This window comes from Cuculus canorus, chromosome 5, assembly GCF_017976375.1.
Source record: "Cuculus canorus isolate bCucCan1 chromosome 5, bCucCan1.pri, whole genome shotgun sequence".
Classification (NCBI taxonomy): Eukaryota; Metazoa; Chordata; class Aves; order Cuculiformes; family Cuculidae; genus Cuculus; species Cuculus canorus.
The window spans coordinates 17,095,717-17,112,962 of NC_071405.1; the positions used below are offsets into that span (position 1 = coordinate 17,095,717).

The 17,246-nt window shown below is 51.1% G+C and overlaps 1 protein-coding gene across 2 annotated transcripts in view; it reads right to left on the reverse strand.

The window, feature by feature from the left end:
• Positions 1-17,246, reverse strand: part of EPS8L2 (EPS8 like 2) — a 60,163-nt gene that overhangs the window by 14,478 nt on the left and 28,439 nt on the right. For both annotated transcript variants that reach the window (XM_054069048.1, XM_054069047.1), the window contains exons 4-13: positions 11,922-11,986; positions 7,671-7,832; positions 6,133-6,282; positions 5,926-6,005; positions 5,038-5,177; positions 2,942-3,021; positions 2,086-2,212; positions 1,676-1,764; positions 878-952; positions 100-248 (exon numbers count right to left, since the gene is read on the reverse strand). In XM_054069048.1, coding sequence (XP_053925023.1) covers positions 100-248; positions 878-952; positions 1,676-1,764; positions 2,086-2,212; positions 2,942-3,021; positions 5,038-5,177; positions 5,926-6,005; positions 6,133-6,282; positions 7,671-7,832; positions 11,922-11,986 — 1,117 coding nt within the window. The remainder of the gene's footprint in view (positions 1-99; positions 249-877; positions 953-1,675; positions 1,765-2,085; positions 2,213-2,941; positions 3,022-5,037; positions 5,178-5,925; positions 6,006-6,132; positions 6,283-7,670; positions 7,833-11,921; positions 11,987-17,246) is intronic.

Below are 17,246 nucleotides of genomic sequence, written 5' to 3' on the forward strand. Positions count from 1 at the left end.
TTGGGCTGATGGTTGGGCTGGGTGAGCTTAGAGGGCTTTTCCAACCTCGGTGATTCTAAGAGCCTGGGTAACCCGGTAAGGTGGCAGCTCCATCCTCACCTGGATCTGGTCCATGTCTCTCCTAGGGAGTCCCAGAGGTTTATTTCTTTCGGGGTCAGGTGTCCTCGGAGGAAATCTGTGGCGTCTTTAGAAAGAAGTGGGCTGACAACAGACCTGGCGAGCTCAGGGCCACCACAGCTACTGACGATCTGGATTAACCACAAACAGGAGAGATTTAGCAGGAGATGTTCAAAATATCAAATTGGTGATCCTTAAATCAGCTTGGTTGTCTCAAGAAACATCAACCTAAATCTTTGAAGAAGATGGGGCAGTTGAGAGGAACCCAAGACTTTTTCTATCGGGGTCAAAGCAAGGTCTGATCTAAAACCAAGGCATTTTTAGAGATGGGGTATATGGCAAGCTGGCACTTAAATAAATGGACAATCGCTTGGTATTTCTGTGCCCCCTCTGGCTTCTTTGTCAAGGTGGGATTTCTGCTTCCTATTTTCAGTGCAAACACTGAGCCCTGTTTGCTTGAAGGTGCGATCAGGCAGACGCCCAGTGGGAACCATCGCTGGCTTGCACTTGTGTTCACACCAAGTCTTTGATAATGGGGTGAAAGGATCCATATCCAATAGGGTTTGTGTATTTAAATTACATTGGGAATCAGATTAGAGGCCAGAAACACTGGTTGTGTTGCTTCTGGACTTTACTGAGAAAGCTATAGCTGATCGTGAGCCATTTTCTAACTCTTCTGCATAACCCAGTGCCTCTAAGAGCAAAAGCAATGTTAGGAATAAGAAGTGAGTTCACAGTGAAAGTCGTGCATTGGATTTACCAGCTCCAGTGGCCCGAAGAGGAAATGCACCAACTCTGAGGCGCTGGGGTTCTGGATGTGTTTCCGCAGTTTAGCCTGAAAGAAGGAAGAAAACCTACTTTAATCTTCACCTGATTTTTGCCTTCTGGTTCCTGTCATGCGCAGGGGTTGTGGCTGGTGGCTATTTGCTGTACTTAATATCGCAGCCTAAAAAGGAAGGGAACTTCCAAAGCACGCCTAGAGTTGGGGAAGAACAGTGACTGGGGAGTCGGAATCATTCTGGTTTAGATCATTTGTATCTTGTGTCCATTTTGAAGGGTGTGGAATTTTGGAAGGGGTGGAATATCAATGCTGTTAAAATCACTCATTTTAAAGCTATTTTGAGCAGAAGCAGAAAATCTCGACTTCTTTTGAACGTCTTAGCTAGGAAGGGCCAGGCCTATTGCTTCTGACTTTTGCAAAGTTGAAAATCATGGAGTCATGGAATGAGGCCTTGGCTTTGAACACTTCCAGGGATGGGCGTGTGGCAGTTTGTGGCTCTCACAGCTTCACAAATGCTTTAAGTATCTGAGGAGAGATCCAGGACTGCCAGACTCCTGGCTGCTCAGTCCCATCCTGGACTTTACCCTTCTGGTTTCAGTTTAACGGCTTAACCTGCGCAAGCCTGACCCAGTGTTTGCTCTGGACTCTGAAGAAATCTGGGATTCACACCTCTGTCCCTTGACAGTTTTCTCAGTTCAAATCTCACGTTAAGTCTTACTCCTCTGATAGGGTAAAGAATCTGTCACTGCATGGGATGAAATACCCTCTGTGTCTTACCAAGAGGTTAAAAGCCAGTTTGGTCTTCTGAAAGCAGTCGATGAACTCTGCCTCACTTGGGGGTCTCGCTCGAAGAGTCAGCATGCCCTCTGGTGTGAGAAGGTGGAAAGAAAGACACTTCAGTTAGAGCAGCTCTTTCATCTTGCTGGCTTGCAGAAGTCCCATCAATAATGGGTGCTGAGGCTAGAACTACTTGAAGACCAAGGGTTCAAAAAGACCTTTCTCTGACACTGGGCTCTGTGTGCTCTACAAGAGATCCCCACAGATCAGCAGCACCTCCAAAACTGGTGTAGCTGCTGTTGGGTCCATGGCTGTGCGGCTGCATCAACCTGGCCTTGCTGGGATGTAGTTGAGGTCTCCTCCCAACCTCCATCCATGCCCCTGTGTTTGTTCTTGCTATTGCACTGTACCTGCTGGCCCTTTTTTCTTGTTCTTCTTCCCTTTCTTCCTTTGGTTGAGCTGTTTGAATGCCTCTGCAGCCTTCTGAAGCCTGGCGACAAACACTTCGATGTCATCCAGAGTGCAGTTCAGAATTTGCTGTGAGGACAGAAATGCAACAGTGCATGGTGAAAGAGAACCCAAACAGCACGCAGCTGGGAAGCCCGAAACCCAGAGCGTGACACTTTGTCTCCTGGAAGAATGCACAGCAGTGGGGAATCCAGGCATGAAATGAGGCCGAATTCATCACTTTCCAAACCCAAAGCTGTTCCTGGGTGGGGGCTGTACTTATCACAGTGTGGTTTGGATTGAAGGAACCTCAAAGCCCATCCAGTTCCACCCCTTGCCATGGGCAGGGACACCTCCCACTAGATGAGTGGGCTCCAAGACCCATCCAACCTGGCCTTCAACCCCTCCAGGGATGGGGCAGCCACCACTGCTCTGGGCAACTGGGGTCAGGGCCTCCCCACCCTCACGGGAAAACATGTCCCTGAGATCTCATCTCAGTCTCCTTTCTTTCAGCTGAAAACAAGGTTGCTCAAAGCCCCATCCAGCCTGGCCCCTGCTAATGGGGGAAATAACCCCAAGACCGGCCTGTGGGCTGGGGAGGAGGAGACCTGAAATCAGCAGAGCTACCTTGGGTCTGAGGAGATCATAACTGACCAAGTGACAGAGCGTTGCTTCTGTTCAGCTTACACTGATGAATGGTAGATGTCAGCTGAACAAATATTATGCATAAAATATCTGCTTCTGGAGGAGACCCTTGCTCCCTTCCTCTCTTCTCCATCCCCTTCTCCCTGTTGGCCCTGCACCGTTCTTGTTACCAACCGTTTCTTTCTCAATCTTTTGTGCTAAAATGGCTCGGGACTCTTCGTGGTCATGAGAGCCAGAGCTTCGTCGTTCATAGTCTGCAAACAAGGGAGGGAGAGAAAAATACAGTTACTATCAGAGCCTGAAGGTGGGCTCCATTAAATGCAAGGACCTGTGGGATGGTAGCTCCCAGCTTGGTTGTTTATTCTGGGTTATGAGAGATCACAAAGAGCAGGAGGTGATCAAAGCTGCTCTTTAAATCTTCCAAGGTCACAATTGTGTTCATAAGCTGCCTGTTTCCAAATACACGTGGCAAATTGCTCATGAAGAGCATCCAGCTGTTGGCTACAGGCAGAGACCTGCAAGCCCTCCAGATACCGTGAGTCACTAACACCTTTGCCTTTGATCTATCTGATTTGACTTGCATCCGCAGAGGAGCTAAAGACCCACCATGTGTATTTCGGAGCACTCCACATGTGTGTAAAGTCCCATTGGATCAACTCCTACTCTCTTTTCTAACCTCCAGCTCTCCATGAGAGCCTTCCTGATTCCAGAGGTACCAGTTCAACCAAATAGGAGTTGAGGAAGAAGAAACAAGACCTGGAAGTGAACGCAACTGTCAGTTGCTAGAGGGGTTGATAGTTCAGTGTGAACAACTGCTCAGGTGGCCTCTTGGGCAAAGAATAACGTGCCAACTCAGTGAAATGGGATTGGAAAGGGCTGACACCGCAGAGGTTTGGACAGTGGAGTGGGAGAACTGGAGAGGTAGTTGGGGCAAAGGAAGGTTAAGAATGTACTTTGTCTTTAAGTCTTAAGATGAGGCGATTGGTTTTGACAGGTTGCAGAGAAAGCAATAGAGTGTGTTTTGAAGGAGAAGTGATCTCGGCAGATGGGCTCTGGTCACCTGCTTTCATGCCAGGCTCTGTGTTCTCAGACCCAGAAATCCTGCCTGGTTGAATGCCCTGATCTGCTGCTATGAGCGATGGACTTAAAGCTTTCTCCTACACCCACTGGGAAGGGCAGTGTTAAGGGTGGCCGTTCCCTGAAAGGCTGCTCTGCATCAGAAAATAGATGTTTATACACAGTCCAGCTCTGAAATAGAGATTTTGTTTTCAGTATGCAAAGCTGGACCTGAATCAGGCTGCCAGGTCAGCTGCTCGGCTTCAGATCCCATCCCAGGGAAATGAATTGTAGAATCATTGAGGCTGGAAAAGCCCTCTAAGCTCATCCAGTCCAACCATCAGCCCAACCCCACTGTGCCTGATACACCATGTCCCAAAGTGCCTTGTCCAGATGGTTTTTGAAGCCCTCCAAGGATGAGGACTCCACCACTGCCTTGGGCAGCCTCTGCCAGGGCTTCACCACTCTTTCAGCAAGGAAATTGTTCCTAGGCCATTTCACCTTATCACTTGTTACTTGGGAGAAGAGCCCAACTTGGGATAAGAGCCCAGCAGCCACCTCACCACAACCTCCTTTCAGGCAGTTGTAGACAGCGATGAGGTCTCCCCTCAGCCTCCTTTGCTGCAGGCTAAACAGCTCCAGGTCCCTCAGCTGCCTCTTGAAGCCCTTGTTCTCCAGCTCCTTTCCCAGCTCTGTTCCTGTTCTCTAGACACACTTCAGCCCCTCAATGTCCTTCTTGGAGTGAGTGGCTTCATGTGGTTGCTCAGTTTTATGAGAGGCTTTCACCTACTTTTGGGAATCTCAGTATCCCCAAAATACAGATTTTGTTACAAGGGGTTTGTAGGAGCTTTGATTTATTGAATCGTAGAATGGTTTGTGTTGGTAGGGACCTTAAATATCATCCAGTTTCAACTCCCTGCCATGGGCAGGGATACCTCCCACTGGACCAGGCTGTTGATGTCCCCTGAGAATGGAAATGTTTGTTGTGGCCCAGTTTTTAGGCACTTGCAAAGTACAGCCAGATAAAACAAGATGTTGTGCCTTTGATCTGTGTCTCTGTCATAACACAGATCTAACACAGTGAAAAACCCTGGGCTTCTCTGGGCTCCACCGGTTCGAGGTGGGAAATAACCATGGGCTATTCCAAGAGGGTCAGCTGTCCCAGCCATCGAGTCCCCCGTCCCCAGGACAGACTCACTGAGTGCTCCCTGTACCTGGATTGTGCTGGGAAGGGGGTGCAACTCGGTTCCTGTTCACCCCCGAGCCTCGCGTGTCGTGCTGGATGGGGATGGGAGCTGGCCCTTGCGGCGGTGGGAGGATGGATTGTCTCTGCTTGATCTTTTCTTGGTTTGCTCTGCAAGGGAAGCAGAACAACCCCATTAGTGGCTGCTGGTCCTGCTTCCAAGAGACTGGTGGCAAATTCACCATGGTAAGGGGCTTTTATTTACTTCCAGCTGTATCTGCAGTGCTTAGAATCATAGAATGTCCTGAGCTGGAAGCGACCAATAAAGATCATTGAGTCCAACTCCTGTCACTGCACAGGACAACCCTACCGTTCACTTGGTGTGTCTGAGGGTGTTGTCCAAACGCTTCTGGAATATTGTCAGGCTTGGCACTGTGACTGCTTCCCTGGGGAGCTGTTCCAGTGCTCCACCACCCTCCACGGAAGAACCTTCTCCTCCTGTCCAACCTAACCCTTCCCTGGTACATCTTCCTGCCATTCCCTCAGATCCTATCATTGTTTGCCAGAGAGAAGAGTTCAGCGCCTGCTCCCCCTCCTCCCCTTGTGTGGAAGCTGCAGACCGTGATGAGGTCTCCCCTCAGTCTCTTCTTCTCCAAGCTGAACAGACCAGGTGACTTTAGCAGCTCCTCATATGGCTTCCCCTCTAAATCCTTCACCATTTGTGTGCCCTTCTCTGGACAGCCTCCAATAGCTTTAGACCCTTCCTATCCTGTGGCATCCAAAACTGCACCCAGTACTTGAGGTGGGGCCACCCCAGTGTGGAGCAGAGCAGGACAACGCCCTCCATCTCCTGGCTGGCAATGCTGTGCTGGATGCACCCAAGAACACAGTTGGTCCTCTTGGCTGCCAGAGCACTTACTTGAGTGTCTGTGGCCGTATCTTCTTCCCATGCTTGTGGTCTGCTAAGGCGCTTTCAATGTCCTCGTGAACCATCTCCGCCTCAAAGATAAACCAGAGATGTTTTTCAGGGCTTTGCTTTGGAAAGGATTGAGGTTTCTAAGTGGGCAAAAGGAGAAGGGGCTGGCAGGGAGCAGAGTTCCTTCTCTCTAACCCTGGCTCTGCTCACCTCCACCTCGTCACAGTTGAAGAAGTGGATGTCAGGTTTGTGCTGCTCCGAGTCCTGACACACTAGGAGGAGGATGGAGGAGTAGCGCATCTGATTCAGCACCGTTTGGCAGTGCTGGACTGTTGGCAGAGGGAAGTCCTCCAGCTCCTCCTGGAAGAGAAATGGGAAGGGGTCAGCCACTGGGGAGCTGCTGAATGAACGGGGAGTGGTCTCGTGTCTGAACTCCAGGATGAGTAGAGAGACCTGTCAGAGCTTGTGCTTCTCGGCAAGGGTTTGTTGGGCTCACGTTGAGGCTTGCAGAGGGGCTTGGGACTGCAGAATAGGAGAGATGGGTGGCAAACAGAGAGAGCTCTTGCTCTCCTCTGAGTCCTGAATGTGGGTCCCAGCACAAGACTTTTATGACTTGAGCTTTGTTGCTCTCCGTCGTATTGCTTATTGCAGGTGCTCCACCTGCACCAGTACCCATCTCTGCATCCTAGCAGAGACTCCACATGGCTGATTACTGTGAGGGGCTCACCCTCCCACTGTCTCTTTGGATGCCCTGGGGCTGATAATCTTTAGCTTCTCATCACTGAGATCAGACCAGCGCCATCCCTTTCCCACTATCTGGGTGCGCTTTCCCCTCAGATCAGGTGCTCCATGTACATGGACACGTCAAAACAAGACACTGCTCTCAGGCAGCTGATTCTGCATGTTATTTTAATGCATGTCATATCATAGAACCACAGAATCATAGAATCCCTTGGTTGGAAAAGACAATGCTTGAGATCATTGAGTCCAACCATCCCTGTCCACTACTGAACCAGATTCCTGAGCACTTCATCCACCCGTCTTTTAAACCCCTCCAGGGATGGTGATTCCACCACCGCGCTGGGCAGCCTCTGCCAGGGCCTGAGAACCCTTTTAGTGAAGAAATTGTTCCTGATATTCAATCTGAACGTGCCCTGGTGCAACTTGAGGCCATTCCCTCTTATCCTGTCGCCTGTCACTTGGGAGAAGAGCCCAGCACCCACCTCACGACAGCCTCCCTTCCGGGAGCTGCAGAGGGCGATGAGGTGTCCCGTCAGCCTCATCAGCGCTGAGCCCAGGGGCAAGAGCCCTTCCCTGTTCCCACTGGCCACATTGTTCCTGATCCAGGCCAAGATGCCACTGGCCTTCTTGGCCACCTGGGCCACTGCTGGCTCATGTTCAGCTGCTGTCAACCAACACCCCTAGGTCCTTCTCTGCCAGGGAGCTTTCCAGCTGCTCCGTATGTCCTCCCCTTCTGCCTATGCTTTATGCAGATCCCTGTGTACCTGCAGGTCTGCATCACTCCCACAGAAAGCAGTTTTACTGTTGGCCTGGAGCACAGCTCAAGGCATCTTTCACCTGGAGCATCTGGAGCCGTGAATAAATCATCCCACACCTCCCTGCCCTTTGATTTAGAGTCCACCACCCCCATGCATCCCAGAGAGGGTTTTGGTAAGGAGTTGTCCTTAGAAATGATGCTCCCAGGTGGAACGAGAAGGGCACACGCTGCACCCCAGAACTCTGGGTACCTGTGACTCGCAGTCCAGCAGGCGGATGGACTTGTCGTTCACTTGCAGCAGCATCTCCTGTGTCCAGATCTTCTCTTTTGAGTTGAGCAAGATGAGTTTGCGGATGGCGTCATCCACCGTCACGATGGACTCGCTCTTGTCCATGATGAAGGTGGCCAAGTGCTGAAATTGAGAGGAAAGGAAGAGAAAACAGGTAAAAAAGCTTTGATCATTGAATCATAGGATGGTTTGGGTTGGAAGGGTCCATGAAGGTCATCTAGTCTAATCCCTATGATTGTGCATGTAGCATAAATCAGTGGTGAAACCATCTCTAAAGGCTTGAACGACTGTTTGCTTTTAAAGCCCAGGCATGAAAGAGTCATTGCAGAAAGCCTCTGTTCTGGTTGTTGGTACCAGCCTGTCCATGGTGGTGAAAGACAAGGGTTTCGTAATGCAGTGAGGCTTTTCATAACGAGTTTCACCACTTGCATATTTATCTCATCATATGTCAGGTCTGGCAGCCCTGGCCATGGTCCAGCACTGCCTATTTGCAGAGGCTTTGTACACACGAGTTGGTCCCCTGCTATTTCTCAAACTGGTTGGGAAGTTTTTATGTGGGAGTTAAGCTTGACTTGCCAAGCTAGAAGCACTTTCGTTTCTCTCTTCTTATGTAGGACATTGCCCCACGTGGAATTTGTCCCAGGGAAAGGGCTCCCACAAGCCATGGAAAAATGTTGAGTCCTTTGTGCCAAGGTGGGATGCACACAATGATTGGGTGGTAGTGAAAATCAGTGTTAGAATCATAGAATGGTTTGGGTTGGAAGGGACCTCAAAGCCCACCCAGTCCCACCCCCTGCCATGGGCAGGGACACCTCCCACTGGATCAGGGGCTCCAAGTCCCGTTCAACCTGGCCTTGAACACCTCCAGGGATGAGGCAGGCACGACTTCTCTGGGCAACTTGGTGTTGCTGACTTTAAGAAGGGATTCTTTGCTGTTGCCTCTGTCCTGCACTGGGGCTTTGCTGGATCACTCTGGTTTCTCCCTATCCCTCCATCCATCCTATAAACCTAGCCCAGGCTCTTGCCCTCACCAGCCTGGCCTCCGTGCTTTTCTCACTTCTCCTCCTCCATGTGGGATGCGGGTTGCAAGCAGCTTAGGTGAGGCGGTAATGTCCCGGACACGATGGTACTTCCATGTTTCCCCATCGCTGCTCTGTGTCCTGAAGTGCACAGTGATAGGGAGAAGCTGTGTCCACCAGTAGAGGGGACTGCAAGGCAGGAGAAGCTGGGAGCTCTGCCTGCTTGCAGCAGCCAGCCTGGTTTCTGTGGACTCATGGTGACAGCAGAGCTAGGCCACGTATTTTGGTGACAACAGGGCAGGAGGAGAAGTCAGGAAGGAAAAGGAAATGTCCCATTTCACCTTGTTGCCCCTGCTGCCCTGCTGCCTTCCTGGTGAGAAGGAGAATGTGCGTGATGGGAAACAGATAACGCTCTTTGTCCTAAGCACCTTTCTCCAGGAGAGAGAGGCAGGAGGTGTTGGATGGGTGAGTTAAAGACCTGACCAGTGTGTCTGTGCTCTGGAAGAGCTGATTAAATAACCCAGTGAGCAGCATCCAAAATCAGCAGTAGGGCAATGGAGGAGAATGAGAGAGGGGCTCAGGAAGGAAGTTCTTTCTACCTGTCAAAGCCACTGACAGATGCAAAGTGGGAAGTGTTGATCCAAGCCAGGATGCTGTTGGTCTTCTTGGCCGCCTGGGCCACTGCTGGCTCACATTCAGCCACTGATGCCCAGCGGCCCCCGGTCTTTCTCTGCCAGGCAGTTTCCCAGTCGCTCTTCCCAAAGCCTGGAGCTGCATGGGATTGTTGTGTCCCAAGTGCAGGACCCGGCACTTGGCCTTGTTGAAACTCGCACCCTTGGTTGCCGCCCATGGATCCAGTCTGCCCAGATCCCTCTGCAGAGCCTTGGCCCATGGATCCTGCCTGCCCAGATCCCTCTGCAGAGCCTTGGCCCATGGATCCAGCCTGCCCAGATCCCTCTGTGTACTCAGAGCATGGAACCTTGGTCATGTTGAAGCACATGCAAGAACCGTTGTTACAACGTGCTTCAGACCAGCTGGTCACAGAAGAAGGGCTCAGAAAGGGCCAAGTCTGACATTCTCATGGTGGTCGATGGTGGGAACTAGAGGTGGACAGGGTTTGCGGTGACCAATTTGTTGTTAAGGTTATTGTTGGATAATTCACTAAGCCTGAAAGGAGCAGAGCAGGCGAAAAGCCTGAATGCAAGACCCAAACCTGCGTTCCCAAAGCAAAGCTCCTGGGTGAGGCGCTGTCTAAATAAAGCTCCTGGTCGGTGTTTGAGCTGAGATTGGCCGGGCAATCAGATATGAAAAAACATGCCCAGGAATGTTACTGTAATTGTAAAAGAGTGCAGGAAAAGGCATTCACAAAGTCAATATTATCTGTGCGGAGGTGACAAACCCTCTTCCTTCGGAGCAGCAACTGGTTTATTCCTGATGACGGACGCTCTTATCTGTGCTATTATTTTAACTGCCCGGTTTACAGGCTTCATAAATTCCTTTGTTGTTTACTGTTCAGTAAGTTAATTCTCACAAAGGGCAAGCTAATTATCTGAGTCAGACTCAGCAGAATATTTCTTCTTTTTCATTTTCTTTAGATATGGGTTGGTGAGAGGGAGAGGAGCTTGCTACTGTCTTGGATTTATCATTAAACCCCCTTCTCATCTCAGAATGAATCATAGAAGAATTTGGGTCAGAAGGGACTTCAAAGCCCATCCAGTCCCACCCCCTGCCATGGGCGGAGACACCTCCCATTGGATCAGGGGATCCAAGCCCCATCTAACCTGGCCTTCAACAACTCCAGAGATGGGGCAGCCACCACTGCTCTGGGCAACCCGGGCCAGGGCCTCCCCACCCTCACAGCAAAACATTTCTGCCTAAGATCTCATCTCAATCTCCCCTTTCATCTCAAAACCATTCCCCTCGTCTTGTCCCTGCCCTCTGTGATCAAAAGCCCCTCCACAACTTTCCTGGAGCCCCTTTCAGTCCTGGAAGCTGCTCTAAGGTCTCCTCAGAGCCTCCGCTTCTCCAGGCTTAACAACCCCAACTCTCTCAGCTTGGCCTCATACGGGAGGTGCTCCAGCCCTTGGATCATGCCCATGGCTTCCTCTGGACCCATTAGCTTTTGTAGAAATGGGTAATGACTTCATCTGCTATTAAACTTTGATCAGCTTATGGATTACTTCAAAGGCTGTAAAATGCTTCTTGTGAGGAAACTTCTGCCTACCTCACTGCCTTCACTGAAAATCCTGTTTGCCTTGGTCAAAGTTCAAGGTAGATGCTCGCAAATGGGTGGCATGTGGCAAAATTAATGAAGAATTCAAGTGTGTGTCACTGTTTAAAGTTCCTTCCCTGCTGCCATGAGTGACTTTACTGGTAGGAGTCATTTATGGCTGTCAGGGCTGCTGATGGAGCAGATGGCCATTGGCTTGGTTTCTGGGGTGTTATCCTGGATCACCGAGACCTCCTTTCAGGCAGTGGTAGACAGCAATGAGGTCTCCCCTCAGCCTCCTCTTCTCCAGGCTAAACAGCCCCAGGTCCCTCAGCCACCTCTCATAACCCTTGTTCTCCAGCCTCTTTCCCAGCTCTGTCCCCTTCTCCAGACGTGCTCCAGCCCCTCAATGTCCTTGTTGGAGTGAGGGAATTAGAAGAATTTGGCTTTGTGCCTGTTGTGGTCAAAGGGTTTTGAATTACTTGAGAGGACACAGTAGCTGAAGGAGAGCTGAAAGATGATAGTGGTCTCTGTTGTTTGGGCAGATGAGTTCCTGTCACCACTGCAGGAGCCCTGTTTTTAACCTGTCTGTCCATGTTGACCAAGATGGGTTTGAAGGGTGATGAGAGGGACAGCGGCTTCTCCATTTCCTGTTTTCTTGTACAGAATTCCCTATGTCTTTTGAACACCATCTTTTTTTCCCATCCTCCTCTTCCCAATTACTCAACACCTTAATTTGCTGGATCTTGATTATTGAGAAAGGAAATAAAAGTTTCATAAACGATGGTTTCATCAGCCACATTCAATTGAAATTTAAAGTAGAAAAGAGGTCCCTTCCAACCCAAACCGTTCTGTGATTCTAAGGTGGTTCCCAACTCATTTTCAGCCTAATGAAGGTCCAGGGCTAACAAAACCCAACGCATGACCAGCATCTATCACTGAGGTTGGCCTTTCAGCCCGCTCAGTGTTTCACTGCGCACTCACCTGTACGTGGTACTGTGAAGTCTCATGCATGATGACGTTGGAGTTGGAGTATTTCTTCCTTTGTTCTGCAAAAAAAAAGAGAAGAAAAGAAGCCTTCATTGTGGCGGCTGTTTATTGGTATAAAAAGGTCTGAGAATTCCAGCTGTCATGGGGCACTGCCATCCTTCTCGCAGTCTCTGAGCTTCCAGCTTCTCTCAGAATAGTGGGAATAATAAGACATATCGATGATGAGGGTGGGAAGGCCCTGGCGCAGGTTGCCCAGAGCAGTAGTTGCTGCCCCATCCCTGCAGGTGTTGAAGGCCAGGCTAGATGGAGCTTGGAGCCCCTGATCCAGTGGGAGATGTCCCTGCCCATGGCAGGGGGTGGGATTGGATGGGCTTTGAGGTCCCTTCCCACCTAAACCTTGCTCTGATTCTATGAGGTTCATGTGGGCCCACTGCTCCAGCTTATCCAGGTCCCTCTGGATGGCGCCCCAGCCTTGCGATGTGTCGGCTGCACCACTCAGCTTGGTGTCACCTGCAGACTTGCTGTGGGTGTAGTTGATCTGCCTGCCTTTATCATTCGTTGATGAGCACGTTGGTGGGCATGCTAACAGAGGCATTAATGGAGACTCCAGGTCTCCAAGCTGATACCTTTTACACCACCAGCACCAACTCGGAGGTGGAGTGAGGCGGAAGCACCTCAGACACCAGCCCAGTTCCCTGTTCAGCGTTAGCATCCAGAGCAACCTTGAGTCAATTAATTAATATTTCAGCATGACCACTTCCCATCTGAGGCTGGCATTGAAGGGTCAGCAGCATCTTCTGTTTTAATTGCAGTCTGCCCTACTTCGAATGTGGGGCAAGGTCTGGGATAGGGCACCCGGAAGGGACCGCAGGGACTTGTCTCTGACGGGAGGAACCTTTTTTTTCCCTCTCGGTAACCTCGATTTCCTCGCCGAGCATCTCTCATGTAAATAGATGACACCGATGGAAATGAGAACACCTTGCCTGTGTGGGATGGAGATAAGTTTGGATTTTAAGACATCCCCTCCTTGACAGGGAGTGGAAATGGCTGAAGTGATGGGTCTGGAAACAAAGGGGCTGCATCCAGAGCAGCGTGGCTGGCAGGGTGAGGAAGGAGATTCTGCCCCTCTGCTCTGGTGAGACCCTACCTGGAGCCTTGTGTGCACTTCTGGTATCCCCAACATAAGAAGGACCTGGAACTGTTGGAGCAAGTGCAGAGGAGGCCACAGAGATGATCCGAGGACCGGAGCACCTCTGCTATGAAGCCAGGCTGAGAGAGTTGGGGTTGTCCAGCCTGGAGAAGAGAAGGCTGCAGGGAGAGCTTAGAGGAGCTCCCAGGACTGAAAGGCGCTCCAGAAAAGCTGGGGAGGGGCTCTTGATCAGGGAGTGCAGGGACAGGACAAGGGAAATGGTTTTAAGGGGCATTTTACAAGGGCCTGGAGTGATAGGACGAGGGGGAATGGCTTTAAATTGGAAGGGGAAAGATTTAGATTAGATATCAGGAAGAAATTCTTCACAATGAAGGTGGGGGTCCCTAGCCCAGGTTGCCCAGAGCAGTGTGGCTGCCCCATCCCTGCAGGGGTTCAAGGTCAAGTTGGATGGGGCTTGGAGCCCCTGATCCAGTGGGAGGTGTCCCTGCCCATGGCAGGGGGTGGGACTGGGTGGGCTTTGAGGTTCCTTCCAATCTAAACCATTCCATGATGCCTGCAGGGACATCTGTGGCTGTTTGACTCTATGGATCAAGGCGGATCACTTCTGTTGAAGAGATGAATTCCCTCAGCCAGAAAAGACTTTAGAAGATAGGTTGCTTGTCCTGGGTGGTTCCTACACTGCCCTTCTGTACAGCCCTGTCCTCAATCTGCTTAATTTTGTATGAATGAATGCTGGCCCGTTAGTAGCAGTAGTCAGTTTCCTCCTGTTTTATCTGACACATCTCATGCTTGACCACTTTGCATTTCTACAGCATCTTGCAATGGAGAAGACTTGAGCACCATACGGTGTTATCCAACCCATACCCCAGCCCGAGGAGGTGGAGAATTTGCATAATCCCCATGTAATAAATAAGCATGACAGGAATACAGCAATGATTTTGGGCTTGAAAACCTCCAGAGAAGAGGTGGCTGCCCCATCCCTGGAGGTGTTCAAGACCGTGTTAGATGGGGCTTGGAGCCCCTGATTCAGTGGGAGGAGTCCCTGCCCGTGGCAGGGGCTGGAACTGGATGATCTTTAAGGTCCCTTCCAACCCAAAACATTCTATGAGATGAGAAGAGGTTTTAATGAGAGAAATATAAGATAGTAGCAAGCTTCTCTCACTTTGAGGTCCCTTCCAACCCAAACTATTCTATGATGCCTGTAGGGAGATCTGTGGCTGTTTGATTCTGTGGATCAATGGGGATCCCTTCTGTTGAAGAGGTGAATCCCAATGGCCAGAAAAGACTTTACAAGATAGGTTGCTTGCCCCCATGGCAGGGGGTGGAACTAGATGGGCTTTGAGATCCCTTCCAAACCTAACCATTCTTGCAGAGGCAGCGAGGTTGATTTTAGGCAAGGGCTCTAGACCAGGTGCTGAGCTGAAATGTCAGGCTAAAATCTTAGTTGGAAGAGTGCGCTTCCTTTTTGGTTTTGTTAAGGGATGAAAGAGAGTAATAAATAAGAGTGGAAATAAAAGCAGGATCGATGCACATCCTGGAGAGCTGCAGTTATCAGCTTGGGCCAGGAAGCCAAACCACATCTTTTGTGCCAAGTTCCCTCCCCGTTTCCATGCAACACCCTTTTCTGCAAGGCACTGGGCCTACAGCACAACAGATTGAGATTGGCTCGTGGGAGAACCTCTGCGCACCAGGAACAGCTTGGAGCTGAAACACCTTGGGTAACATCTCTAGAGATGTAGGGGAGCGCAAAGGAGGGCAGAAGTGGGCTTCTCTCTCTTCATGCATGGCCTCTGCCAAGCCAGCGGGGCAGAGCATCCCCAGCACGAGGTACTGGAGGTACCAAGGGTGGAAGAAAGGAGACTTGGAGGGGTACGACACCCAACGGGGTGCCCAGGCTTGGGACGTGCTGCCCACTTCCAGAATGGCCTGTGAACATTCACCAGAGGGAAAGTCATCCTAGGGAGGAGGGAAACATGCTCCTCTGTGGTTCAGCTTTCTGACCCTGCGGGAGAGAGCCAAGAGGTGTCAGCTGAGAGGTGACAACAGCACCTACAGCTGCCGACTGGGCTGAGGTGCCACTGGGTGACCATACATCTCCACGGAGTATCATGGAGTGGTTTGGGTTGGAAGGGATCTCAAAGCCCATCCAGTCCCACCTTATGCTATGGCCAGGGACACCTCCCACTGGATCAGGGGCTCCAAGCCCCATCCAACCTGGCCTTCAACACCTCCAGGGATGGGACAGCCAACACTGCTCTGGGCAGCCTGGGCCAGGGCCTCCTTACCCTCACAGCAAAATAATTCTGCCTAAGATCTCATCTCCATCTCCCCTCTTTCAGCTTCAAACTATTCCCCTCGTCCTGTCCCTGCGCTCCCTGATCAAGAGTCCCTCTCCAGCTTTCCTGGAGCCCCTTTCAGTCCTGCAAGCTGCTCTAAGGTGTTCCTGCAGCCTTCTCTTCTCCAGGCTGAACAACCCCAACTCTCCCAGCGTGTCCTCATACAGGAGGTGCTCCAGCCCTTGGATCATCACTGTCTCCTCCTCTGGACTCGCCCCAACAGCTCCATGTCCTAAATGAGGGGGACAGCACGTCCTCCCCCCATATTCTGCTTGCCCCAGGTTCTTATGGGCTTGTAGTGGTTTTTTTTCTGTCCTTTTTGCAGTTTCTGAAGTGCCTAGGAGAGGGCAGTACAGCTTCGGAACTGCTGGGACACTGCGGGGTCCCAGTGTTTTGGGCAATTTTAAGCTCTTTGCTGTCACTGACAGGGGCAGCACCTGTAGGGCTTCACTGAAGGGTCGCGGGTTGGATCCCAAAGTTCAGTCCTGAGTTCCCATCTCTTTCCATCGGTTTACATTCTGAACTGCTGTAAGCCAAAACTCGCCTGTTTTCTTGCTCTACACCAGGGCCAAATCAGCTGTGGTGTAAACAGGGGCCTCAGCAGCAAGGACAGCCGGTTACACCAGAGATGTGAAGTCCTCAGCCTCCCCTCCACATCCTTCTCTGATTAATTAGCAAGTTCCGTCACACCGAATCCTCCCTCATCCTGCCTCTCTCTCCTCCTATTTGTTTTCAGACTTTGCTGGACAGAAAGCAGAGCAGAAAATGTTGGGGGTGGACAAGTCCGTTGTGGACCATAAGGAACCAAAAATGTATCAAATTGGGTTTTCCATTGATAGAACCAGACCCAGGACCTCTCCTTGATTCCCTGCGTCCCACTAAAGACCTTCCTGACTTCCACTTCCATTAGAGCAGCCTAAGGAAAGCCCTGGCAGTTGCCTTCTGGAGCTTGCCAAGTCTTTCCATCACCTACACGTTACCTAGCAGAGCAAGAGCTGTTTATAGTGACCTGCTAGTGTAGTGTCAACCAGGCTGGGTGCCACATGGCAGGTCGGGACACAGCCCTCCTGAGCAGAAACAGGGCAGCCTCTGTATGCTAGTGGCAATTATGCAAATGTGCCAGGCCTGCATTGTAAAGCATCCGTCCCAAACATGCCATCCATCCACAGGATCCGAGCACAGCACCACATCTGGTCTGGCAGCCAGACTGCACATCTGCATGAGCTCAGCTTGGCCGATCTGGTAGGCTTCTGCTTCCTTGCCGAGTGGGAAGATACTCCAGGTTCTGCAGGGTCAGCAAGGAGCTGGTTTCGGGCACTGTACAGACCTGCTGGGGCAAGGAGGCATCTGCGGGTCTGCACCTCGCTTCTGCTGCCACAGGGGCTTCCCTGCTCAGGGGTCCCTGTGGCCGGCTGGCACAGGGAGAGCTCCATTTTCAAAGAATCATTGAATGTCCTGAGTCATAAGAGACCCACAAGGATCATAGAATTGTTTGGGTTGGAAGGGACCTCAAAGCCCATCCAGTTCCACCCCCTGCCGTGGGCAGGGACACCTCCCACCGGATCGGGGGGCTCCAAGCCCCATCCAACCTGGCCTTGAACCCCTCCAGGGCTGGGGCAGCCACTGCTTCTCTGGGCAGAATTGTTGAGTCTGACTCCTGCACCTGCACAGGACACCCTCAACATTCACACCGTGTAGCTGAGGCTGCTGGCCAAACGCTTCAGGAATATTGTCAGGCCTGGTGCTGTGACTGTTTCCCTGGGAGCTGTTCTCGTGCTACACCACCCTCTGGGGAAAGAACCTTTTTAGAATAAAAGAATAATTAGGATTGGA